The sequence below is a fragment of the Rutidosis leptorrhynchoides genome, chromosome 6 (genome assembly GCF_046630445.1).
Source record: "Rutidosis leptorrhynchoides isolate AG116_Rl617_1_P2 chromosome 6, CSIRO_AGI_Rlap_v1, whole genome shotgun sequence".
In the NCBI taxonomy this organism is placed as follows: Eukaryota; Viridiplantae; Streptophyta; class Magnoliopsida; order Asterales; family Asteraceae; genus Rutidosis; species Rutidosis leptorrhynchoides.
Genome location: NC_092338.1, coordinates 407,099,145 through 407,123,540, shown reverse-complemented (window position 1 = coordinate 407,123,540; position 24,396 = coordinate 407,099,145). Strand labels below are relative to the sequence as shown.

At 32.8% G+C, this 24,396-nt stretch overlaps 1 protein-coding gene across 1 annotated transcript; it reads right to left on the bottom strand.

Moving 5' to 3' along the window:
• Window positions 1-6,541: 6,541 nt before the first annotated feature.
• Window positions 6,542-22,226, bottom strand: LOC139855083 (gibberellin 2-beta-dioxygenase 2). Its single transcript, XM_071844336.1, has 3 exons — window positions 21,868-22,226; window positions 7,581-7,938; window positions 6,542-6,790 (listed from the first exon to the last, which is right to left on the bottom strand). The coding sequence occupies exons 1-3, from the start codon at window positions 22,224-22,226 to the stop codon at window positions 6,542-6,544; spliced, it is 966 nt and encodes a 321-aa protein (XP_071700437.1).
• Window positions 22,227-24,396: the final 2,170 nt, after the last annotated feature.

Sequence of the window (24,396 nt, the reverse complement as noted above, 5' to 3'; positions counted from 1 at the left end):
GGTAAATTCAAACTTTGAGTAGAATTGTTTGACAAGTAAAGGAAATGTGTAGGTTTTTAGTGAGAGAAACGATCCCCATCCAATTTTGTCAAACTCTCTTTAAAGAGTAGGATAATCATAGAACACTTCATGTTCTTGTTGGATGTGTCTTGAGTCATCTTGAGTGTTCTTCTTTTCATCACATGGAAGTTTGTTGAGAACTTTTGACATTTTGAGATTTGAATGATGTTTAAAGTTTGAAAAGAGAAAGGGTTTTGAAGAACTCATTGCTTTGAGGTGCAATATGTTCTTTGAGATTTCTCAATTTAAGGAATCCTGAGTGAAGGCTTCCCATCCATTTTGAGTAATTGTTTTGTTCAAGAAATTTAAAGTTGAAGTTAACTTTGATTGCATTTGGATATTATTTGTAGGATAGTGATATTGATTTGCTATTGGTGTGCATTTAATGAAACTTAAATTGATTGCAGTCAATCTGCGGTCAATATCACGGTCAGCCGTGACTGCGACCGCATTTTGTCTGTAACACATTTCCAAGTTGTTAACATCTTATTTTTCTTTGGGCAAGTTGTTTTAAGACATTACAGCATTCAAAAGCATCATGTCTACATTCAACCATAGAATCACAACATAATAGTCTTACACATTCCACAAACTAATCAAGCTATTTCAAAGATTTCTTGGTTGACGCACTCGAGTTGTCATCCTCCGTATCACTTATCCCGCAGGTCAACTTCCTTATTACCCCCTTCATCCTCTTCACAATCTTTGACTCCTTCTCGAGGTTCTTGATTTGTTCCTTGTAGATTTTGTCCATCTTTGCCATCATCCTTAACTCTTTAATTTGTTCATCAGCCTCTTCATCTTCGTTGTCAGGAACCACAGTGTCTTCTCTACTGGTTCCTGCTTCACCTGCCGTTCTTTTTCGTTTGCGGGTGGTTATTTCTGAAATCTTTGGTCCTTTAAATATGGCAAGAGTGGGTTGACGAGAGTTATCACTTGTGACACCCAGATATTCAAACACTTTATTGAGATGCAATCCGTAGGGCAATGCACGAGTGGTTTCTGTGATAATTCCATTCATCCTTGATGCCATGAGATAGACCATATTTACTTTGATGTCATTTTCTAAACACCACATTAGAGCGAATTGAGTGGCATGGACATTTGAGTGATTACCGGATTTGCAGTAGATATTGTGAATGATGATTTTGTTCCAGATGTCATACTCATGACGAAGATGTTTTCCTTGCACACCAGATTTCTTAATTTCAGCTCTAGGGACATCATCCTTGCAGAGCGTATCAATCAGAGGAGTTTTGTCTGAAATATCATGTTGCCTATTATAGAATTTTTCACCATCGGTGGGAACATCCAGCATAATCCCGAAATCATTGAGTGGATAACGGTGGGAACATCTGATTTGGCTTGTTGATCATTATACATTAATTTTTGTTTAAAAATGTTAAAAGTAGAATATACTGCAATAATGTCAAACAATTTGTTTAAGAAAGCTCTATTTTAGCCACCTCAGAGTATTCATGGACCTCAGGTATAGAAACATTTGTACTAATCGACACCATTTTGGGTTTTAAACGGTGTGATGAGTTCTCTTGCAACTTCAGAACTTTAATTTTCTGAACTAAACATTTCTTTTCATGCTCAAAATACCCCTTTTGTGATTTTAAATCATTTTCAAGTTTATTAATTTTGTACTTTAAAATAACTTCATCGGATTTGTATTTCAAATATTTAGTTTCAAACTCTTTTGATTGAGCAATCAAGTCAAGCTTTTCATGTTCAAATTGTTTTGTTTGCTTGACGATATCAGACTCAAAATCAGAAATTTTATTTTGTAAAACAACTATGTCTGGATCTCGTTGAGCCTATGAAATAGCAAAAACATTGTTTTTAACAATTAACTTGCTATTTTCAGCATGCAAAGAATGAATGGCATTATTGGCAACCTTATGTTTAGATTTGAGATGAATATAGAGATTCTTAAGTCTGATGAGTTCCTTGTCAAACGAATCATCTTGTTTCTTTAGTTCTGCTATCATGTCTGCTTTATGTGTTGAAATTTGTTCCTTCAATCGAACTTCGTTCTTTTCAAGCACTTTAATCCGGTTAACCATCTCGAAAATATTCTCATTCGATTCTTTTGCAACTACCAAATCACTCTTGTTTGAAGTGAAATTATCATAAACTTTGCCGCACACGAAAACATCTTTGGTTGAGTCTCATATGTGCGCCAACAAGAACAAAGTCCATGATTGTGATCACGTTGTTGTTAAAAAGTGGGTTGTGCAGGTTCCGAAGTTTGAGTCAGAGCAGCGAAAGTATTTAGATGAGACATTGTCGAATAAATTAGAGAGACCTTGGATAACCTTCAAAAACTGACAAATACACGAAATGCCGAAATACAGATGATTATCTAATATTGCTCACTTATTGACTTTTCTGGTAATCAGAAAACCCGACAAATACGCAATTGTTCGAAAACAAATTTCTATTAAAAATTTTCGTACCAAAAACTCTCAATTAAAACGTTTTTCAATTAAAATGTTTTTCGTTAAACTTTTGAAAATTTTACGCGTTTCGTCCTTGGTAAAATCTTAACGAAAAATGAATTTGAAATAGTTCTTGGGCCTAAATACAATTAACTGAATAACAAATTAATTGTATTAGGTTGACTTGGTGTTAATTGGTCTCTAACATTAAATGAACTAGACTTGGGCTAAGAAAAATTAATTTGGGCCTGATTAATATATAGACTTGGACCAAAGGCATAAAATGCTTCACTGTGAAATTTAATGTGAATACTGAATTGGACGTTATCTTCTCTTCTGTATTCCTTTTTCCAAAAATTAAAACACAAACACGAACCCTTCTTCTTCCTTCCTGATGAACCCTAGAACCTCAAAATTGATATCAATCGTACGTGTGATAGTTTCGAACGTGTGTGATTTAAACGAAATTAGGTCTCAACCGTGCAAGGGATTTGTCAGCCGTATAAAACACTAGAACTCAACCGTACGTGCTTCAACTGTGCGATTCACTGTCAGCCGCGTACTCAGTCGTGTGGATGATTATTGATGAAGATGAAGAAGATGCAGATTCCGGCGACTGTTACGGTGGTTCAACGGCGGAGTTACTGCAGCGATCACTCAAAACAGTGAATTAGACTCTAAAAATTTGCAGAAAGGTACGTGATACGATTCCTAACACATCTACAATTGTACTTTTTCCATAAACTTCTTAAATCTATCGAATCGATCAGAACTTTGAGTTATATTTTTCATGCTGAAAATTGAATCAAAGACAGATCAGATGAACGAATTACGACAATTAAATTTGAAGAAATGATCACGAGATGATAATGAATCTTTCTACGTTTACAGATTTCGCTCAAACACACTAGAAATTGTTTCCGCCAAATTCAGTTTGACTTTTTGAAAAGTTTGACTTAATGAATCTGATCAAATAGTTGATTGTAAACGTGTTTATGTAATTATCGAAGGTTAAAAACGTGATTAGAAACACAAGTACACAGATAAATCTGACAGTTAGACTCTAGATCACTCATTCGATCTCCAATTTGATCATATACAAACGGAAACCCTAAGTATGATTGATTTGTGAGTTTCTGACATGAATTTGAAGCTTAGATCGATCAATCAAGGTTGTTTAGCTCTGATACTATATGATAATCCTTGTTTTAGCTTCAATTCAATGTGTTTAGTTTGATTCGATAAGTACCAGTAGGTTTGTTATGAAGATGATGAATGTATATGATGATGATTAAGAACAGGACACTACTCAGATAAGGAAATTGATAACAATGTAATATATTCTGATATTGTACAATCGATTAGCACATGAATTCAATCAAAGTCAAGATTGAATCCACGGCTTTCTTCAACAATCAACTTGATAAGGATCAAGTTAATGTCACAAGGTTAACCTAGTCTCTCAATGTGTTTGAGAGTTTGAGTTTGTGTAATTGTGAGCTAGATGGTGAAAGACTTTTGATTCTAAGGGATGGAAAAGGTATCTATACCTCATACCATTTCCTTACATTTAAAGACTTAATCACAATAGTTAGTCTACTTAATCACCTATCGTATATCTACTAATTACTAGGAATTACTATTCCTAACACCCTATTAATATGATGCTCAAAATGAGAATGATGAATAGTCTTAAAACGCAGTACCGTAATCTTTAGTATGCAAAAGAACTTGAATTTTATTGATTGATGCAATTAAAATCATTGGGATGTGCAATTGTTCGGTATTGCTTATACATAATGTGTTTCTACAGTTTGCACGCTAGAGAGGGTGGATGTTCAAACAGGAATTAAATTGATGGGTTTGACATGTTCGGATGTTCCCCACTCTATTGGCGACTAATGGCTCCTGTATTCAAGTAAGTTATTTTTTAAAAATTAAAGAACTGTATGATTTCTGAAGTGATGCTAAAGCCACTCCCTATCGTAGCATTTTTAACTAATTTGTCTCTCCCATTCGCTAGGGATGACTTCGGGACGGGTATAGATAATCCCGGCCCCAGGCGTAAATTTTTTGGCGCCACCTTTAAAGCAGCCGTGCTTATCTACAGTCAAAAATATGGCGCACATCAAAGCTCTCTTTCGCGTAGATAGGGAGTAACCTAAAAACACATGAACCTCAACGATGCTTTATTGAATTCATTTGCTTTAGGTTATCACCCATAGAGGTGGCTACATGGGCAGTTTGGTTGGACTGGTTGGGTAATGGTTACAAATGGTTCTTTTATGGCACAGGTTGGGTCAGAGGCGGAGGCACATGAGAGTTAGTGGTGGCAAGTGACACCACTCAACTCTCCAGCCCATCAAAACTACTAACCTAGCTGCCATGTAAAATTTTGAATTTATTTCAAATGACACCAGTAACGTAGCAATATGTGACCTTCACGTTATGTAAATGGTTTAGCTTGTAGCCCAATATATTTATAGCCCATCAGTACCAGCCCACTATCCACCTCTTTTTGCAAATTACAGCTGCTGCCTACCTTACTTGGACTAAATGGTTTAGTTGACTATTAAGTTTATTTTTATTTATAAAGAGAATAGAGAATATCATGCGTATATGTACACTAAAGAAAATATATGTCTTCTAAGCTTGTGAAACATTAAAGAGATATTAATAGTTAATTGAAGGTATAATTTTCTTTTCATCTATTATTTTCGATATCTACTAGTATCTTATATTTTATTATTTTCATATTTGTGCTCAATTACTCTATATTTATTTACATTTACATTTACATTTACATTTACATTTACATTTTTTTACATATATATACTAAAAGTGAACTATCCATGAACAGCATCATTTTATATTTCAATGGTGTATAGTATAGACTACGGAGTAATGTTTTTTTGTTTAGCGTTATGGTGCATAATATTTTTTTCCCTAGCATTTGTAATCTTTAAGATATTGACTTTTTCTAAACTTTTATTAAGTATATGTGTATTTTTTTACTTTTCGTTTAACAATATTTTTTCACTTGCTATATACCTTGTTAAAAATGTTGATTTATTCTAAACTATTGTAAACGTTGTATGTATTTTTTTACTTTTCGTTTAAGAAAAAGACTTGTACCAAACATTAATATGTGACTTCTTGCGAAATCATTTCCCGCAAAAACCCGCGGCTTCACTTTTGCTCGTTACTTACTAAATCTCATTAGATACTGCGTAATTTAGTTGTACAACTTTTTTTATGGTTCTATTCTATTTTTGTTCTACTTTATTTGCATGCTGATTGTTTTACTTTCAATCGTGGATAAAATTTATGTGACTCTATATATATTAGTATATTATTCTGTGACACCACTCAACTAAAATTCTGGCTCCGCCCCTGGGTTGGGTTAACCTGAAGTGGTATCTGTTCGAGTTCTTTCAGGAACATTTTGGTGTAATTAAAATCTAGTATTTAAGCATTTTGCATTTAGTCAGCGGTTCATGGTGTATATATAATCACCTGGGTATCCTTCTTTGCAGACCTTGGTCATACCACAATGATTGTGGTGCGATCCTTTTAATTTGTTTATATCCAGATGCGTTAAAATCTCTTTGTTTGAGTTGCCTAGCTATATATTGTTCTATTGTTCTATGTTCTCTGTTCACTGTTGACCCAAATCACTTTTTCTCCAAAAAAAATTGCTCTTAAAAATGTTTAGTAATAGTATCAAATGATCTTCTGTTTTTACACATTCTTTTGAAGGAATTTGTTTGAGTAGTTGAAGTTTTTAAACTTAACCTGCATCCACAACATTCCTTAATTTCAAAATCAAATTCTTTTATTTGTGGGATATAAAAACTAAATGATACCTATATAGCAAATTGAAATTACATTTACCTATTAACCTAAATGACCAGAACTTAACATTAACTATTCCAAAACAATGTACAATACACTGGTTCCTGATTTGCAAAATTTTGTTTTGGAAAGAAAGATTTTACTTCATACTATTATAATTCTAAGTAACCATTCAAAGATCACTCATTAATCTTGAAATGATCAAGCCTAGTTACACCAAGTCGATGAGCATAAGTATGTAACTTGTATTCTGCCCATGTGAAAGCTCGATAAACTGGTTCATCTTTCTTGAGTAGTTCGGGTGGGCAAGTAATCACTGCTTCTGGTGGAGGTGCACAAAAGAACACCATTGACAATCTAGACCGATCAGTTAATGCATTAGCCATGGCTCGATGTCTCACACTTACAAACCTTCCGTTAGTCATAGCCTATATAAAAACCAGAAGTTAGCAAACAATGCCAATATACGATCTGAAAACAAGGTTTGTTCTAGCATTTGCGCAAAGCATAATATAACTTAATCATATATTTTTTTTTTTTTGGACAGCAACTTAATCATATGTTACTAAAAATATTTAAGTAAATTGCTAATGCTAATAACCATTAATATTTTTTTTTGAAAGACAAGTTGTTTGCATCGAATACTCTCATTTGCCACGTACGCACGCGCTTTCGGGCAGGAAACCCGAACCGCATTACAGGGATCCGAACCTTATACCATCCCGAGGGGCAGGCGGTCGGACTTGGGTCCTGAATAGGTTCAATTTGCTAATAACCATTAATATAAAGTCAATATTGTAATAGGTTCAACAATTTGGTAAAATAAAGTGATCAGTTTATCTAATAATCCTTTTTATAAAAACAACGGTATCAAATCTGCTTGTAGGTTCTAATTTCATAAAATAAAGTAATCAGTTTATCTATTAATTCTTTTTTTAAATACAACGGTAGCAGATAAGTTTGTAGACCGTACACTTTGGAATTTTTCAGCAGTGAAAATGAAAGATTCACTACAATTATACAGTAAGTACTTTTACCATACGAGTCATTAGTGTATAATTGTGATTTTTACATTTTTAAAAAAGAATACTGTACTTGAATTTCACTTTAAATTAAATAACAGTAAAAAAAACTAGATAAGAATGTACATTTTATTGAGTGTGTTATGCATTGAAAAAAAAAAAGTGTAGGTAGAAGAAGTGAAGGGGGAGAAGGAACCTGCAAAATATCACCAATATTGACACAGAAAGCATGGGGGTCCGGTGAAACAGGGACCCAGACGCCATTTCCCAAAGATATCTGAAGGCCAGCTACACCGTTAGATCGAAGAAGAGTCAAGATCTGAGGGTCAGAGTGCTCACCAAAACCTATAGCATTACCACTACCACGTCGGCAAGAGATGTGTGACGTGTCACTGAGAGGTGGATAGTGATTTAGCCTGAGAAGAGAGTCACTATCAAATTGGCTGACCAAGTGGGAAAATAATGAGTGCGGGACCCCCAAACCTATAGCTATCAATTCCAATATCTCACATGCCAATTCCCGTACCCCTTCCACATAACTACTCACTGCACAACTGTCACACACACACACACATACACACAGTAAGCTTGTGTTTTCATGTCAAGATTTTGTCACCAATCATTTTGGAAAGGAAATTGGAGTACTATAACAATATCTCATTCCTCCTTTTCTTATTATAAAAAAGAAGATGTTGAATCTTAATTCTCCACATTTTATATATTCATTTAGAGCCATAGTTTAAATGTCCACTTAATTAGAAAGTGTTATTTTAGAATGAGAAGATTTTTTAATCTGTAGAGAATGAAGTTTATGAAATTATCTAAAATTATATGCAAAAAATAACTGTACACTTATAATTATACGGATGTAAAATTTATCAACTAAACTATTATTACCTCTGTCCAATATTTATAATTCATTATTCTATTTAAAAATGTTTTCAATTAATTGTTCACTATCAAATATAAAAGTAAATCTAATTAAGTTTACTATATTGTCTCTAATTACTTAACTAAACTACAAGAGCTAGACGATTTTATAATTAATTGACCGATGGTAAACTATAATTAAATTAAAAAAAAGTATATTGTGATAATGTATTTCTTTATAAGATGTGTATTTTTGTCCGAGTACAATTAATTTGAGACATAGGGAGTCTTATTATCACGATTAGGGTATGTTTGGGAAAACTATCTGTTAGCTAATAGCTGGAGCTCTTTATATATATTTGAGAGTTTGGGAAAGGTTAATAGATACATATATAAATATGTAAAAGTTTATAGATAAATGCTTGAAGTTATGATTTAATATAGGTTAATAACAATTAGTTCGCAACTTGCATTAAAAAGTTACTCCAACGTGTTGCACCAGAACACGTTAAAATGTTTTAATCAATGTAAAATACACACTTTAACGGTACAATATTAGTATAATTATATTATACGGAGTATTTAATCATCAGTTTTAATAGCATAAATTTCTACTCCGTAGAAAATTAAGGGAGTGCTTTTCTAATAATACTCCACAATTCGGAGTAATAATGAGAAAAAGAAAACAGTTAAACAGAATAACAATAATATAATAATAATAATAATTGTTGTTGCAAAATAATAATACTAGTAATATACGGAGTAATACGAATTAATAAAGAGAAAAAGAAAACAGTTTGTTAAACAGAGAGCAATTAAGGACTGAAGTCAAAAGCAACACCATTTTCTGATTCTGACATTTGTTTGCCCCCTATTTTCCAACCTCTTCTGCCCTTTTCCATTCTTTCTTTATTTGGTAAAACAACGTAACCATTCAATTACCAAATTTAGTTTTTTTCTGTTATTTGTTCATCATAAATCATACATACGGGGTAAATCATATTCATATCAGGTGCTTGGAAATTTTACTTAATTAAATCATAATCCAATAAGTAACTACAGTATTATCCTGAGTATATATGTAAAGAAGTCCAAATTGAATTAAACTTGATCTTGTGAAATGTCAAATGAGTGGAGCTCAATATTAATATATTACGGAGTAAGATTTATAATCTCATAACGATTTGAGATCAAACTCTTTTAATTGTGATTGCGTCAAACTAGAGCTGAATCGAGCTCAAACGTGGGCTCGACCCATCTATAGTCTTGCTAGCCCCCTTTCAAAAAGGTAGTGATATATTCACTTGTAATTTTGATACATCTACTACTCTCATACATTAAGTAGTTGTAAAATAGGTATAGTAGTAAAATATGATAATAATGTATTATCAATTCACCATAAGCAATTTTATCCGTTACTGAGCATCTAACATCCGTAAAATAACTGACTTTATCTCAATAAAACGAGTTCCACAACCGGTGCGTTACAAAAGGTCTACTATCTCAACGAAATAAGAGCCTATATGGCCATATATCTATATATGCATTATCACCCTACACATACCTACAGTATAAAAAAGCACTTGAATTAGGGTGATTATACTTTTAGAAGAATATGATTTGATGGTTGCTTCTTGATGCAGGTATGTCACTTGACGATCCATTCCATTTTTCAAGTATTATACGGTGTATTTTTTCATCTTTTAGTATATTACGTATTAGTACTTGTTAGATTTGTTATAGTTTTAGATTAATTTAATTTAAATAGTGATTATTTTTTAATTGATGAGGGGTGATTAGTGTGAATTAGTGAATATATAAGAAGACTTCTTTTAGAAAGTTGAATGTGTATTATTGAGATTGTTTGTGTGTTGTGTACATTGGATTTGAAATACATGTTGGCCTATTTATAGGCTTCAAATGTTGGTGATCAACTCCCTCTAGTAAGTTCTACATATTCTCCTATCTTCTAGTTAATACTTCTAAAATATCTAATATTTACTAGCTAATTCTAGTTTCTTCTAATTAATTAATCTACTAACTATATTTAATTAATTCTAGAATAAACTAGAAAAACATTACTATTTTAACACTCCTCCTTAATGTTTTTCGGTGTTACTCCGAGCATGTTACGTAGGAACTCGAACTTTGATCTTGGGAGTGCTTTGGTGAATATGTCTGCAATTTGCTCTTCAGTCTTGCAGTATTTTAATTCGATATCTTTCTTCGCAGAGACTTCTCGTAGAAAGTGATATTTGATGTCAATAAGTTTTGTTCTGCCATGGAACACAGGATTCTTTGCCATCGCGATTGCAGACTTATTGTCGCAGAATATTTTTGTAGCTTCATCTTGTTTCTCGCCCATATCTTCTAGTATTCTTCTTAGCCATATAGCTTGATTAGCTGAGTTTGCGGCTGCGACGTACTCGGCTTCGGCTGACGATTGTGCCACCGTTTCTTGTTTCTTTGATGTCCATGAGAATACACCAGATCCAAGTGTGAATGTGTATCCTGAAGTACTTCTCATGTCATCTACCGATCCGGCCCAATCACTATCAGTGTATCCATGAAGCTTCGAGTCTATAGTGGGATTGTACCATATTCCATAATCCATGGTACCTTGCAAGTATCTTAATATTCTTTTAGAAGCTCCGTAATGTATTTTAGTAGGGTTTTTCATGTACCTGGATAGCAAACTCGTTGCGTACATGATGTCTGGTCTTGTGGCTGTTAGATATAGTAGACTTCCAATGAGACTTCTGAATTTTGAAGCGTCTGCTTTCTCCGATCCATCTTCTTGTCTCATCTTCTCATTGACAACTAGTGGCGTCGCGACGGTTTTACAACCGTATAGTTTAAACTTTTTCAGGAGATTTTCTGTGTATTTCCTTTGGCATATGAAGATGCCTTCCTTTTTTTGACTGATTTCGATGCCAAGAAAATAGCGCATCAATTCAAGGTCGCTCATCTCGAACGTTTTCATCATGTCTTCTTTAAATTCTTGTATCATTCTCTCATTGTTTCCAGTATATATTAGATCATCGACATACAAGGAAATAATGAGAGTGTCAGAGTTACCTTGGGTTTTAATGTAGAGTGTAGGCTCACTTTGACTCCTCCTGAATCCTGAACTTGTGAAGTAGTTGTCTATGCGACTGTACCAAGCACGTGGTGCTTGTTTTAGTCCATATAAGGCTTTCTTGAGCTTTAGGACTTTGTCTTCTTTTCCTTTCTGAATGAACCTTTGTGGTTGCTCTATGTATATTTCTTCTTCGAGATACCCATTTAGAAAGGCTGATTTCACATCTAGTTGGTGAATCTTCCATCTTCGTTGAGCTGCTAGCGCCACAAGTGTTCGTATAGTATCCAGTCGTGCTACAGGTGCGAAAGTTTCGGTGTAGTCAACTCCTGGTTGTTGTGAATAGCCTTTAGCTACTAGCCTTGCTTTGTGTTTTTGTATAGAACCATCAGGGTTGAGCTTTGTTTTGTAAACCCGCTTAACTCCGATGATTTCTTTGTCTTCTGGAGGATCAACTAACTCCCATGTGTTGTTTTTCTCAATCATTCTGATTTCTTCGTTCATAGCAGCCACCCACTTTTCATCTTTGGATGCAACTTCATAGCTTTCAAGTTCAATAGTTGTGAAGTTGCAAGTCTCGTATACCTCTGTTAACTTTTTAACTCTTCCCGGTGTTGACTCCGGACTTGAATCTTCTTGCGCTGAAGGTAATGTTGCCGAAGGAGAACTTGGCGTAGCAGGGCTCGTTTCTCCTGTGCTTTCATGACCAGAATGCTCTGTTTGTAGTGGATGTTGAGCTGGAGTTTCTATAGATATCCGAGGCAGATATGTTTACTTTTCAACTTTGTCTTTCTCCCAGTTCCAAGAAGCTTCTTCGTCAAACTCCACGTCTCGGCTGATCACGATGTTATTGGTCTTCAAGTTGTAGACTCGGTAACCTTTTGATTGTGTGCTATAGCCCAAGAATATTCCTTTCTCTGATTTTTCTTGGAGTTTGTGACGTTTCTCATTTGGAATATGAATGTAGCAGATAGATCCAAATACTCGTAAATGTTTTGCCGACGGTTTCCTTCCACTCCATGCCTCAATTGGAGTCTTGTTTTCAACTGCTTTCGTTGGACATCGGTTTAATATATATACAGCCGTGTATACAGCTTCAGCCCAAAAACTGTTTGGAAGGCCTTTTTCATGTATCATTGTTTTGGCCATTTCCATAACAGTTCTATTTTTGCGTTCAGAGACGCCATTTTGCTCTGGAGCGTAACCAACAGTGAGTTGGCGTTTAACACCTTCATCTTCGCAAAATTTATTGAATTGTGTAGAGGTGTATTCTTTCCCTCTATCACTCCTTAGTGTTTTTATATAATGGCCACTACTCTTTTCGACGAAGTTCTTGAACTTCTTGAATATTGTAAATACTTCTGATTTTTCACGCATGAAATAAACCCACGTCATTCTAGAATAATCATCGATGAAGAGAATAAAGTACCTGTTTTGGTTAAGTGACGGGGTCCTCATTGGTCCACAAATGTCGGTGTGCACCAACTCCAGTATACCTTTCGCTCTCCAAGCTTTGTCACGAGGGAAAGGTTTTCGATGTTGCTTGCCCATCATACAGCTTTCACACGTATCAGTGATTTCTTCTATGTTAGGCAAGTCTCTCATCATATTCTTTTGTTGGAGGATTTTTAGTGCGTGAAAGTTAAAGTGGCCAAATCTTCGATGCCATAGCCATGATTCGTCAACTTGAACTTTCATGGCTGTGTCTCTGATATACTCCCAACGAAGCGGAAAGTTGCGGTTCTCCATTGGCACTTCAGCTATTAATTTGTAGTAGTTTTTCTTGTCACGGATAACGCATGATTTATCTTCGAAGAGTAAAGAGTATCCGTGCTCCATCATTTGGCCAACACTTAGCAAGTTACTTGCTAAACTTGGTACTAGAAGAACGTCATTAACAGATCTAGTGACGTCATTAGTTTGAATAGTAATAGTACCTTTGCCTTTAGTATCCACGAGTTCTCCATTCCCTAACTTGACACGGGACTTTACGGAGGTGTTGATACTCTGAAATAGCTTCTCATCTCCTGTCATGTGATTGCTGCACCCACTGTCGATCAACCAAGTATCGTCCCTCTGTTTATTTGCGACATGACAGGCATAGAATAGCTGATTTTTGTTCTTCGGAATATCTTCACTTTCTTCCGTGAAGTTAGCTCGATGATTTTGTTTTAAACGGCAATTTTTTTCTAGATGCCCAAATCTTTTGCAGTTATTGCATTGTGGTTTCCCTTTGTGGAAACAATCTTTCTCCAAGTGATTTGTCTTTTTGCAAATACCACATGGAGGGTAGTTTTTTCTTCTCTGATCGGACCCGGTTCTGGGTTTATCTCCTCCTCTTGAATTTTCTTCAATATTTCTTTTCCCCCCATTGTTAGATTTTTGAGACCTTAATTTGAGTTTAGACTGAAAGGTACTTTCAAGTGAGTTTTCACTTCGCCAACTCAGTCTAGCCTCATATGCTTCTAGAGAGCCAACTAATTCCGTTACTGACAGAGTCTCGATGTCTTTTGACTCTTCAATAGCGGTAATGACATGATCGTATTTTCCGGTCATACTGATAAGTATCTTTTCTACGATCCTTTTGTCAGTTATATTATCTCCATAGGCTCTCATTTGATTTACTATTTCTTTGATTCTAGAATAGTAATCTTTTACGGTCTCGGTCTCTTTCATGTTTAAATTTTCAAAATCTCGTCTTAGAGTCAGTAGTTTAACAGCTCTTACCTTGACATTTCCTTGAAATTCTTCTTGAAGGATTCTTCACGCCTCTTTGGCTGTCGTAGCTCCCATGATTCGTGGAAAGATAGACGGTGTCAAGGCTTGTTGAATGTAGCCTAGAGCAGCAGCATTTCTTACAACATTTTTGTTGTATTTTTCTTGTTCTTCCGCGGACAGAGTTTCGACGTCTTTTGGAGTTGTAAACCCGACTTCGACAATATCCCACAAGCTTTGTGCTTGAAAATATGTCTTCATTCGGATACTCCAAAAATCATAGTTGTCACCATCAAAGATGGGGACGAGAATATTGTACGCGCCAACGGTAGTCATGGTGTACTCGAACGAACGCCCAAAATGGCTCTTGATACCACTTGTTAGATTTGTTATAGTTTTAGATTAATTTAATTTAAATAGTGATTATTTTTTAATTGATGAGGGGTGATTAGTGTGAATTAGTGAATATATAAGAAGACTTCTTTTAGAAAGTTGAATGTGTATTATTGAGATTGTTTGTGTGTTGTGTACATTGGATTTGAAATACATGTTGGCCTATTTATAGGCTTCAAATGTTGGTGATCAACTCCCTCTAGTAAGTTCTACATATTCTCCTATCTTCTAGTTAATACTTCTAAAATATCTAATATTTACTAGCTAATTCTAGTTTCTTCTAATTAATTAATCTACTAACTATATTTAATTAATTCTAGAATAAACTAGAAAAACATTACTATTTTAACAGTACTACCTCTATCTTAATTCTATAGTCACTATTTTTTTTTGAGATATTCATAATTAATTGTATATTTTTACAAATAATAAAATATAATACGATAAAAATAGTTATGCCCCTATATTATATATGTAAGACAAAAAAAAGTAAAAATTAAGGATAAATTGAAAAGTAAACAAAAAGTATATGTGACAATCACATTTATTAAATATTATAAATATTTAATAAATTTATAATATATTTAGGACTTTATCTAGAAACAATAGATATAGGACGGAGGGAGTATCTTTTAACGGAATATATTAAATATTATGAATATTATCGTATAGAGAATTATTCTACCTATACACTTAAAAAGCTATTATGAAGATATTAGGACAACAATTAATTTATTTTACATTATAGTAGTAGACATGAGTGTGTTTAGCGTACAAGGTTTTTATAATTTATGGGAGCTTATGAAAGATTAAGCTTATAATTTTAATAAGCTTCAAGTTATAAGTTTCGTTTGGTTGACATAAGAAATAGAACTTATTAAAATTATAAGCTCTTATAACATAAGCTTTTCATAGTAGCTTATTAAGAAAAATAGAGCTTATGAATTGAAAAATAGCTCCAACTAGTTTACCAAACACTTATAGAAAATAATAAGCTTCAGCTATAACTTAAAGAATAAGCTCCAGCTACTAGTTTTAAAAATAAGATCTAGCTTTAGCTCTAGCACATAAAGTCCAGTCCCAGCTACAAGCTCCGGCTCCAGCTAGTTTCATTTAACACACCGTAAGTTGAGTTTCGAGGGTAGTACAAAGTTTGTGGTTGACACTAAATGCACGCGTCATTTGTTGGTGAACATACATCCTTGATGTAAAAGGGGCTCTAATAGCATCTAAGATGATTTAGTTTACGTGTGCGTGATTGATTGTATGCATATTTTTTCAAAAGGTGAACTTACATCCTTGATGTAAGAGTGGCTCTCAGTAAGCGTATATTAACCTTTCGGTTGTTGATCGTTTATGGGCTCGATGCAGATAAGGGTAAAGGTAGACTAGACGATTAGCATGTGTTTGTGGAGATTGCTTTTAGACACGTTAGAGACACCTAGAGGGACAGATGGATCCCAAATGACACATACGACAGTAAGTACAAAATACACTTAGGTACTGTTTTTATTTTCTACTTAATGATCTGTTTATGTATAGTTCTTAATTCAGTAAAGAAAATTGTTGTTTTATGTAACTTAATTTGTCACTTAATCTGAAAATTGATCTATTTTTATGAGAGATGGAATCAAACACTCATTCTCATTAAGAAGCAAATGAAAACAAAACTTAATAATGAAAAATTATAAACAGTCCTATGTGTTATTTGGGTCAACATTATCACTTTTGTTTTGGTAGAGAATTTATTAGTGGCAAACATGAAATTGTTGTTAAGGATGGTCAGGGTTGAAGTAACTATCAATATAACTTGATGATTCAAATGTTATTGAAATGGATCAAGACACTCAAAATTAGAGGTGGGCATAATATTCAAATCCGAATCCGCAATCCTTATTATCCGAAAATCCGATCCGAAAATATCCGAAAACTCGGATATCCGAATTTTTGGATATCCGAAAATCGGGTATCCGGATTTTCGGATTCGGATATCGGATTGATTTTTCAAATTTTTCGGATAATCGGATAATCCGATATCCGAAATAAAATACACTTATTATTAATATATCTATATTTATAGTTTAGTGGCTCAATGGGTAATGACTTATGGACCTTATAGCTTTTAAGATAGACTAACCTTTTAACTTTCAAGAGTAAAACGAACAAAGATAGCTATTAAAAACAATCAATCGTTACAAAGAGTAAAGTAGTGTACTGTGATTTATCAATATTTTTTTTTCTGAAACTCGCTTGCATTCATATTTTGTTACGTTTTTTGTTTGGTTCATCCTCACAAGATGGATGCGTATCATTTTTATTGTAGCGAGTATGACATACTAATTATAACTTGTTCACGTTCTAGAACGATATTATATTTACTTTAATGCAAAAACATGAAATTATTATCTGATACATAATAAATTACTATATATAAGAAAGAAATCACATCACATCTAAAGTTATAAGAAATATACGAGTATATATTAACCAGATAATTAGTATGAATATCTCTATGTAAACAGCTAAACCAAACCAGATCATTGTTATGTTTATGTTACGATGATGTGGTAATCGTGTTTTGAGTGTTTGTTACGATGATTTGTTAATCGTGACTTGTAGCACGAAATTCAAAATGTTGAACTTAAGTGTACGTGACTTGTTATGTAATGTGTTTTTTGTCGTTTGCATATTTTGCATTTATTAGAATACACTTCGGATATTCGGGTAATCCGATATCAAAATTCGAAATTTCGGATATCCGAATTTCCGATATCCGAAATTTTGGATTCGGATTTCGGATGGCCGGTTTTGCCCACCCTTACTGAAAATTATAAGCAGATAATTGATGCGACGCCCCACATTTCCCTAAAAGGGGTGACACTGGTGGAAGAATTATGCGCACCCCGTTGTTGGATGCGCCGTGTTCTTCTAGATGTGGCACATCTTTATTAGACGTATTGTATCCGTGTCTGACTTTTAAAAAAATGGTTCGTTTTTCGGTTGTCGTTCGAAGTTGTTTACGAATGTACATGTATAGTTGAAGGTCCAATGACCTCGCCAGTGGCGGAACTTGACCCTGACTCGAGAGGGGGCGAAACTAATCGAAGGGGGGTAAACACTAAAAAAACCTTATTTTTACGTAAATTTTTTTTTTTTTAGTGTAAATTTTTTTTTTCCCCGAAATCGAGGGGGGCAGATACCCCCTTTTGTCCCTATAATGTTCCGCCTCTGGACCTCGCTAGTTTGTAAACTTTTTACAAAGTATTATTAAATTATATAATATACCACTAAATTTAAAGAAATGACCTCGTGTGTATTTAAAATTAATATTTTCTAAAATAACTATCATTCTTTAAAAAAAAAAATTCAAAATACCACTTAAATTATATTGGACATTAAGAAAATTTAAGTTTTGATCTTAAATCGTGACCGATTACAAGAAAACTAACTTGCGGGCCATCACTTTTTTGTGCTTTAAGCGTTGTCTTAAGTTTTCTTTATATATTTAGAGTTTTTGTATTTTAAAAAGAAGAAAAGTACGTATGTGCGTGTAACAGGGAAGTACACATACACGCTAGAAAGTCTGTACAATAAAACCTAGCCTACTACATAACATGACACCCTTTACCGCATGTGAACACTACTATGTCGTACACACCCTAACCATAAAAAAAACTTTGTTTCTTATTTGTTAATTTATTTATTTATATACACTGTTGAAGTGGATAGGAATTTAAATACGTAGTATAAAAAATTGACATACGGAGATTTTCTTTTATTCAAGGGAAAGCGTATTTCGAGGCCACGGTGTTTTATTATTATATTATTTACTCATAAAAAGTAAATTGATTCATCACGTTAAGAACAGGATCTCATCCCTTTTCTATTATAACTAAATCACAGAAACTCTTATTTTTAAGTTAAAAAGATAGATTATAGATTACCACAATAAGAGCGCAACCATTATTATTATTGTTATTATTAATATTATTATATTATTATTATGAAGAAAGGCTATATTTTATGAGTAATAAATATAAAATACTATCACGACACTATAAACTATAATTGACATTGAATCAAGATTACTCCCTAGAAGTATGATTGCTATTATCAATTCAATATACTACGTAATAATCAAAGGGAAAGGCCAAAGCCTAGGCTCGGATGCAGCGTGTCTGCATCAGGTTGGTCAGCGAGGTTTGATTTTACTATTAGTTGTCAACATAAACAAAGGAAAAATGATATTTTCACTTTATTATTTGATATTTTAACTCATATTGATGCATTGATAATTGCATTGTATAAATAATTATTACATAAAAGTAGTGAATTTATCATTAATGAAAGGGAAAAGGCCCAAGCAATGCCACGTGTCTGCCTCGGGTTAGCCAGGGAGTTCGATTTTCCTATTAGGTATATCATATCAACCTAACCTAATTTTTTCTTTTAAAAAATAAATAAATGTAAGATACAATTGGTCCATCCCACTTAAAATTTAGATATAGAATACAATACTACGTTTTGTTTACAATTGTGATTATAATAGATGTTTCGTATGTTGAAATGAATAACTGTCTTTTAGGTTATGCTAGGCTTATTAACTTTAAAATATTTTTATTAACAATATATAATTAGTAAATAAGATACTACAAATTTTGTTTACGTACATAACAGAGGGGTGGTTGTCGCAACGATCGACTGACGACCTTGCTAGTTGTAATCAATATCAATATAGAATATTATATAAGATGTCAATTCTAAGGGAAGTTGATTGGCTCGAGTGTGGTTTCAAAACAAAAGCAAAAGATAAAACATAAAGTACGCAAGGTTCATGCGGAGGAGTTAAAGAAGTTTAATGTCAAGGGGATTTGATGATGGCGTGTGCGTTAGTTTGTGTTTCGGGTTTCTCTCTTTGTTTTTGGTGTTTTTTTTTTCTGTCGTTATTTCAGTCCCTTTTGAATGTTTCTTTTGTAGTTGCTCGCTTCCTTTGTTTGGCATTTGATGCCTCTCTGTTGTATTAGTTTTGTAGCTTTAGCTTTTTGTTAAATGTAGTTTTTATAAAGTTAGTCTTTTTTTTTTCTTTTTTCTTTTTTAAGATGTCAAGTGATAGTTGAACAATTAAATGTAAAATATTTTGTATTAATTAATTGTATCACTTTTGTACAAGTAGTTATTACCCATCGGTTTTCTATATGCTTATATGGTTGTACGTGTGTAAATATATCTATATCTATTTTAAATTAAATTAAATAGGTATAGAAAAATAGAAGTGGTACAACATTACATCGGACCAACTATAACCTATGTTTGTCAACCATAAAGTTACACACGAATTTTGGTAGAATGAAAACTTAACACATAATTATATGAAATTATGATCAATGTTCTACCTAATACGAGTATTAGTTAGTAAGTGATCTTATATTTATAAAATTAAGGATTAACTTGTGCAAATATGACATATTGAAGATGCTTTTTAAAAAAAAAAAAATTGACATATTGAAGATGCATTAATTCATCCTAAACTTTACTTAAAAAAATTACATTAAATAAATATTCATTTAGCATCCTTCAAGTTTTTTTTTTTTTTTTTTCTTTTTTTTTTTTTTTGACATAATACTAATTTTCACATATGCTTGTTATCATGTGCTATAGAATCACTTGTTAGCAAATCCCAATTAAATTAATACTACATGGATTAATTTCGTTAAAATGTACTTATGCGACATACTTGGTTATATAACATACGATTAATTATTATCATTGGCGATTTTAGGATCGAAACCCAATGGGGTCCCAAAAAAAAAATTTCGATATCATTCTTGCACAAAATATTGAATGTGTCGGGTCAAATCGGGTCGTGTCGCTCCCAAAACACATAGTTTCATCTCGCTGACTTGGGTGGTAGTGTTCTATGCTCGGACGCTCTCCCGGATCAGCCAGAAGTTCAAATCAATTTTTGTGTACTTTCTGAAAGGGGCTTGATGTTCATCCTCTTCAAGTACTCTTTTCTGAACCTGTGACTGCTCTTCAACGGTGTTTACCGAAGCACTAGTGGAAATTTTAGGTTTCCTTGACTTTTTGAAGTATTTTGACATTTTCTTGATTATGTTTATTGTAAATTAGCTGTAAAATTGACTTCAAGTAACATTAGTCAATAGTCACAAGCAATTTTGCGATAGTGGTTTACCCCTTGACATATATAGTAGCAATTTTATCTTACAGAAGCAATTTTAAAGTAGCAATAGTCTATACACTAGCAACAATTTTACAATAGTATTTTAGCCCATAACTTATACAGTAGCAACAATTTTACAATAGTATTTTAGCTCATATACAGTAGAAATTTTACACTAGCAATTTTAAATTGAAATTTTACAAGCTATTATCAATATGAGTCGCATAAAATTAATATTAGCTGTAAAATTGCAGTTTCCCCTTACTTTTTGAAAAGAATAAGTGAGGTATTTATGATTGATGAGATTAGAGATTAATAATTGAGAGCGGAGAAATACTTACCAGAGGAAGGATTCGAAGGATGTAGGTTGTATCATGAATGGTTATCGACTAGGATGAAGGATTGAAGATAGAACCGTCAGGAATTGTGATGTAGAAGAAAGTCGGGCCGTAAGAATTGAAAGTGGATAAGGGTTTGTTTATTTTTATATAAAATATATTCAATGGCACATACTATAAAATCATAAGTGAGCTAATTTTAAATATTTTAGTAGTCTAAATTATCAAATTATAATCTTTGAAAGTTTACGGGGTCCCGATATTATATTTAATGGTGTCATGTACAAAAAAAATAAGTTTTTTGTGATAAATTTCGAAAAACTAGTGGTGTCACAGGACCCTACGGGTCCTCAACTAAAGTCGCCATTGATTATTATATAATTGTCATACCTTAAGCACAATGTATTTGTGATACTTTTTTTTAATGATTAGCATATTCAGTATTCCAAAGATTTCGATACATCAAATTTAACTCTCTCTCTCTCTCTCTCTCTCTCTCTCAATGTAATGTCTTTATGTTAATTACTCCCTGGCCTAATGCTATTTTAGTGTGCTTTATCAAATAAAGAAAAAATAAATGTAAAGAAAAGTATGTAATTCCGCGTTTCTTTGATGCTACCCATGCAAAGCTATCTATCAACACTAATCTACGTTTATGTGTGCATTATTATATGATGCATTATTATTATCAAGGGTGATAGAAGTGAATATTATTCAATTTTAAACACACACACAAAAACTATGATAAGAAGGAATGAATTAAAATATGACACGTGACAATTTGTGCATCATAGCGCCCTAAAATTACAATGTGCCGTCATTTATAATTTGTATAAGTTTCATTTAAACGAACAGCATAATTGTAATTATAGTTATAAAATAAAATATAATGGAGACATGAAAATACCTGAATCTAGATGAGTTTACAATGGAGTCTTGATTGGTTTGAAGAAGAAGATACTCAAGTTCTCCTGTGTCACCACTTAGACCAATATTCTTACAACCATAACCAAATGGGTTACCGGATCCGACCCGTTTCTTTTCAAGCAATGGTTTTTCAAAGAACTCAAAGCTTTCATCTTCCATATTTTTAATAACGTGATGTGGGATACCATGGTTTATTACTTTAAAGAAACCATATTCCTCACAAGCTTTTACAATAAGTTTTGCAACAATAGATTTTTTACCCGAAAGATCGATCACAGGAATATTCACTTCTCGAAACTTTTCTATCCGAATTGGATTAATTTGAGTTGCTACCACCATTTTTATGTTGGATATATACCTAAAGAAGAACAAGAGAGATAGAGAAGGGGGACAATTTATGGAGAATGGTTGGGTTATTTATAGAAATTATTTTCTTATGTTCACAAAGGTTTTATTTGACTCAATTATCATGATCGAATAGTTTACATATTTATATTGATGCCATTGTATTTATTTAAAAATGTAACGTTTTAAACAATAAATTGGGATTTTGTAGAATATAACGGTGGATATTAATCTGAAAAGAAAAATGGAAAAAAAAAATATTGTAATCAAACAGTAATGATGTAGCAAGGTAAGTAATTAAAGTATTTTACAATTTGGTTTGCAGACCATCGATCTACACCTTTTGCCTGTAAAATACTTAAATTCGCGTTCATTTTGATAAAGGTGTGATGACCCGAAAATTTCTGACCAAATTTAAACTTAATCTTTGTATGATTAACGTTTCCGACATGATAAGAAAAGTCTGTAAAACTGAATCTCAATATTTTTGAACTACTTTCATATGTTCAATTACCCATTGAATGTTCTCGACGATTCGCGAACAATTATATAGATACATATATATATATACTATAACTTGAAAACTAACAAAGTGTTAGATAAATGATACTGTGCGTTAAACTTATTGGTTTGATTATCTGATTGATATATTTAACTACGGAGTTAAAAGATTATGTCAAACGATTGAATTAAAAGATATTTATTGAGTCCCTTAAGGATTATGATATTATTACGAGTCTCTGTTGTGAGGTCCACGTTGATTTAGGAAATCGTTCATTTTTAACGATATTCGAAATAAATGGTAAAGTGTTTATTTAAATAACGTAATTTGGACACATACAATACATACAATAATAAGGAATATTAACTGTTGGAATTAGATATATGAATAACTTGCGATATGTATTTTAAAACGTGTATATTAATATTGAAATTATATATTTAACAATACAATAAAATATAATATTAACTTGGTCATAAAACGAATTGTTATTATATATATATTAACAAATAGCGAGACGATGATTTATAGAAGTAAATGACCAAAACACTCGAAAGTTTAAGATATACTTTGAGTGGTATAGTTTAGGGATAATTTAAAGCTATATTATGACAAAGGTACGTGACATGAAACGTAAAATGCAAGTTTTCTAAGCGTACGAAAATGCGTTCGAGAAACCGGAACCGGGACATGAGTCGAGTGATAACGTACGAATCATCGGAACAAAATTTACAAATCAACTGTGCACGAGAATATAATATAATATATAATTAATTAATATAAATTATATATATTATATAATAAATTAATATGTCGACGAACTAGATTACAAAATCAGATGTGAGCTGGAAATGGGAGCCATGCGATAGCATGGCATCCCCTCACACAAACCATGCGATCGCATGGCTGTGGTGGACAGGCCAGGTCTATAAAGCTCGAACGTTTTTCAGTTTGTGTATCACTCTATCTCTCGCACACATACACTTACATAATAATAATAATAATAATAATAATAATAATAATATTATTATTATTATTATTATTATTATCAAGATTAATATTATTATTAATCTTATAATTAGGAGTATTATTATTAGTATTATACATAAAATAATACGACGACGTTATGTCCAAATCATTTCAAAACGGGTTTTTCGAGTGGGATATAGCTAAGGAAATTATGGGTTATAGCTATGGAGGTTATGGGTATGGATCAGGGGTATAGCTCGTAAAGTCAACCTAGTGTTTATCATCTCTGTTGCGTCTACGTACTTTCTTGCAATATTGAATCACAATATTGATACGTGAGCATTCATATCTTATCTTTTATATATTAATTGTGTATCCATGTCTAGTGCTCGAGTATATATATTTATGCATGCTTGTATGCTAAATTTCGTCGTTAAACAGTTTATAATGAATCACGAATTAAATACATATATTACTGGTAAAAGGTATATGATATATATGTTTTTGGAAAGCTGGCGAAAAATCAATAACTTTTCATTTAGAAATCGCGTAATTTTGATAAACGAATTAAAAGATATGGACAACTGAATTATGATTAACGATCAATTGGATTACTTTTGAATCTGCAATTAATTTTTAAACAACTTGTTATGAGATAGATAAAGTGGATTTTTAAATATTACCAACTGAGTA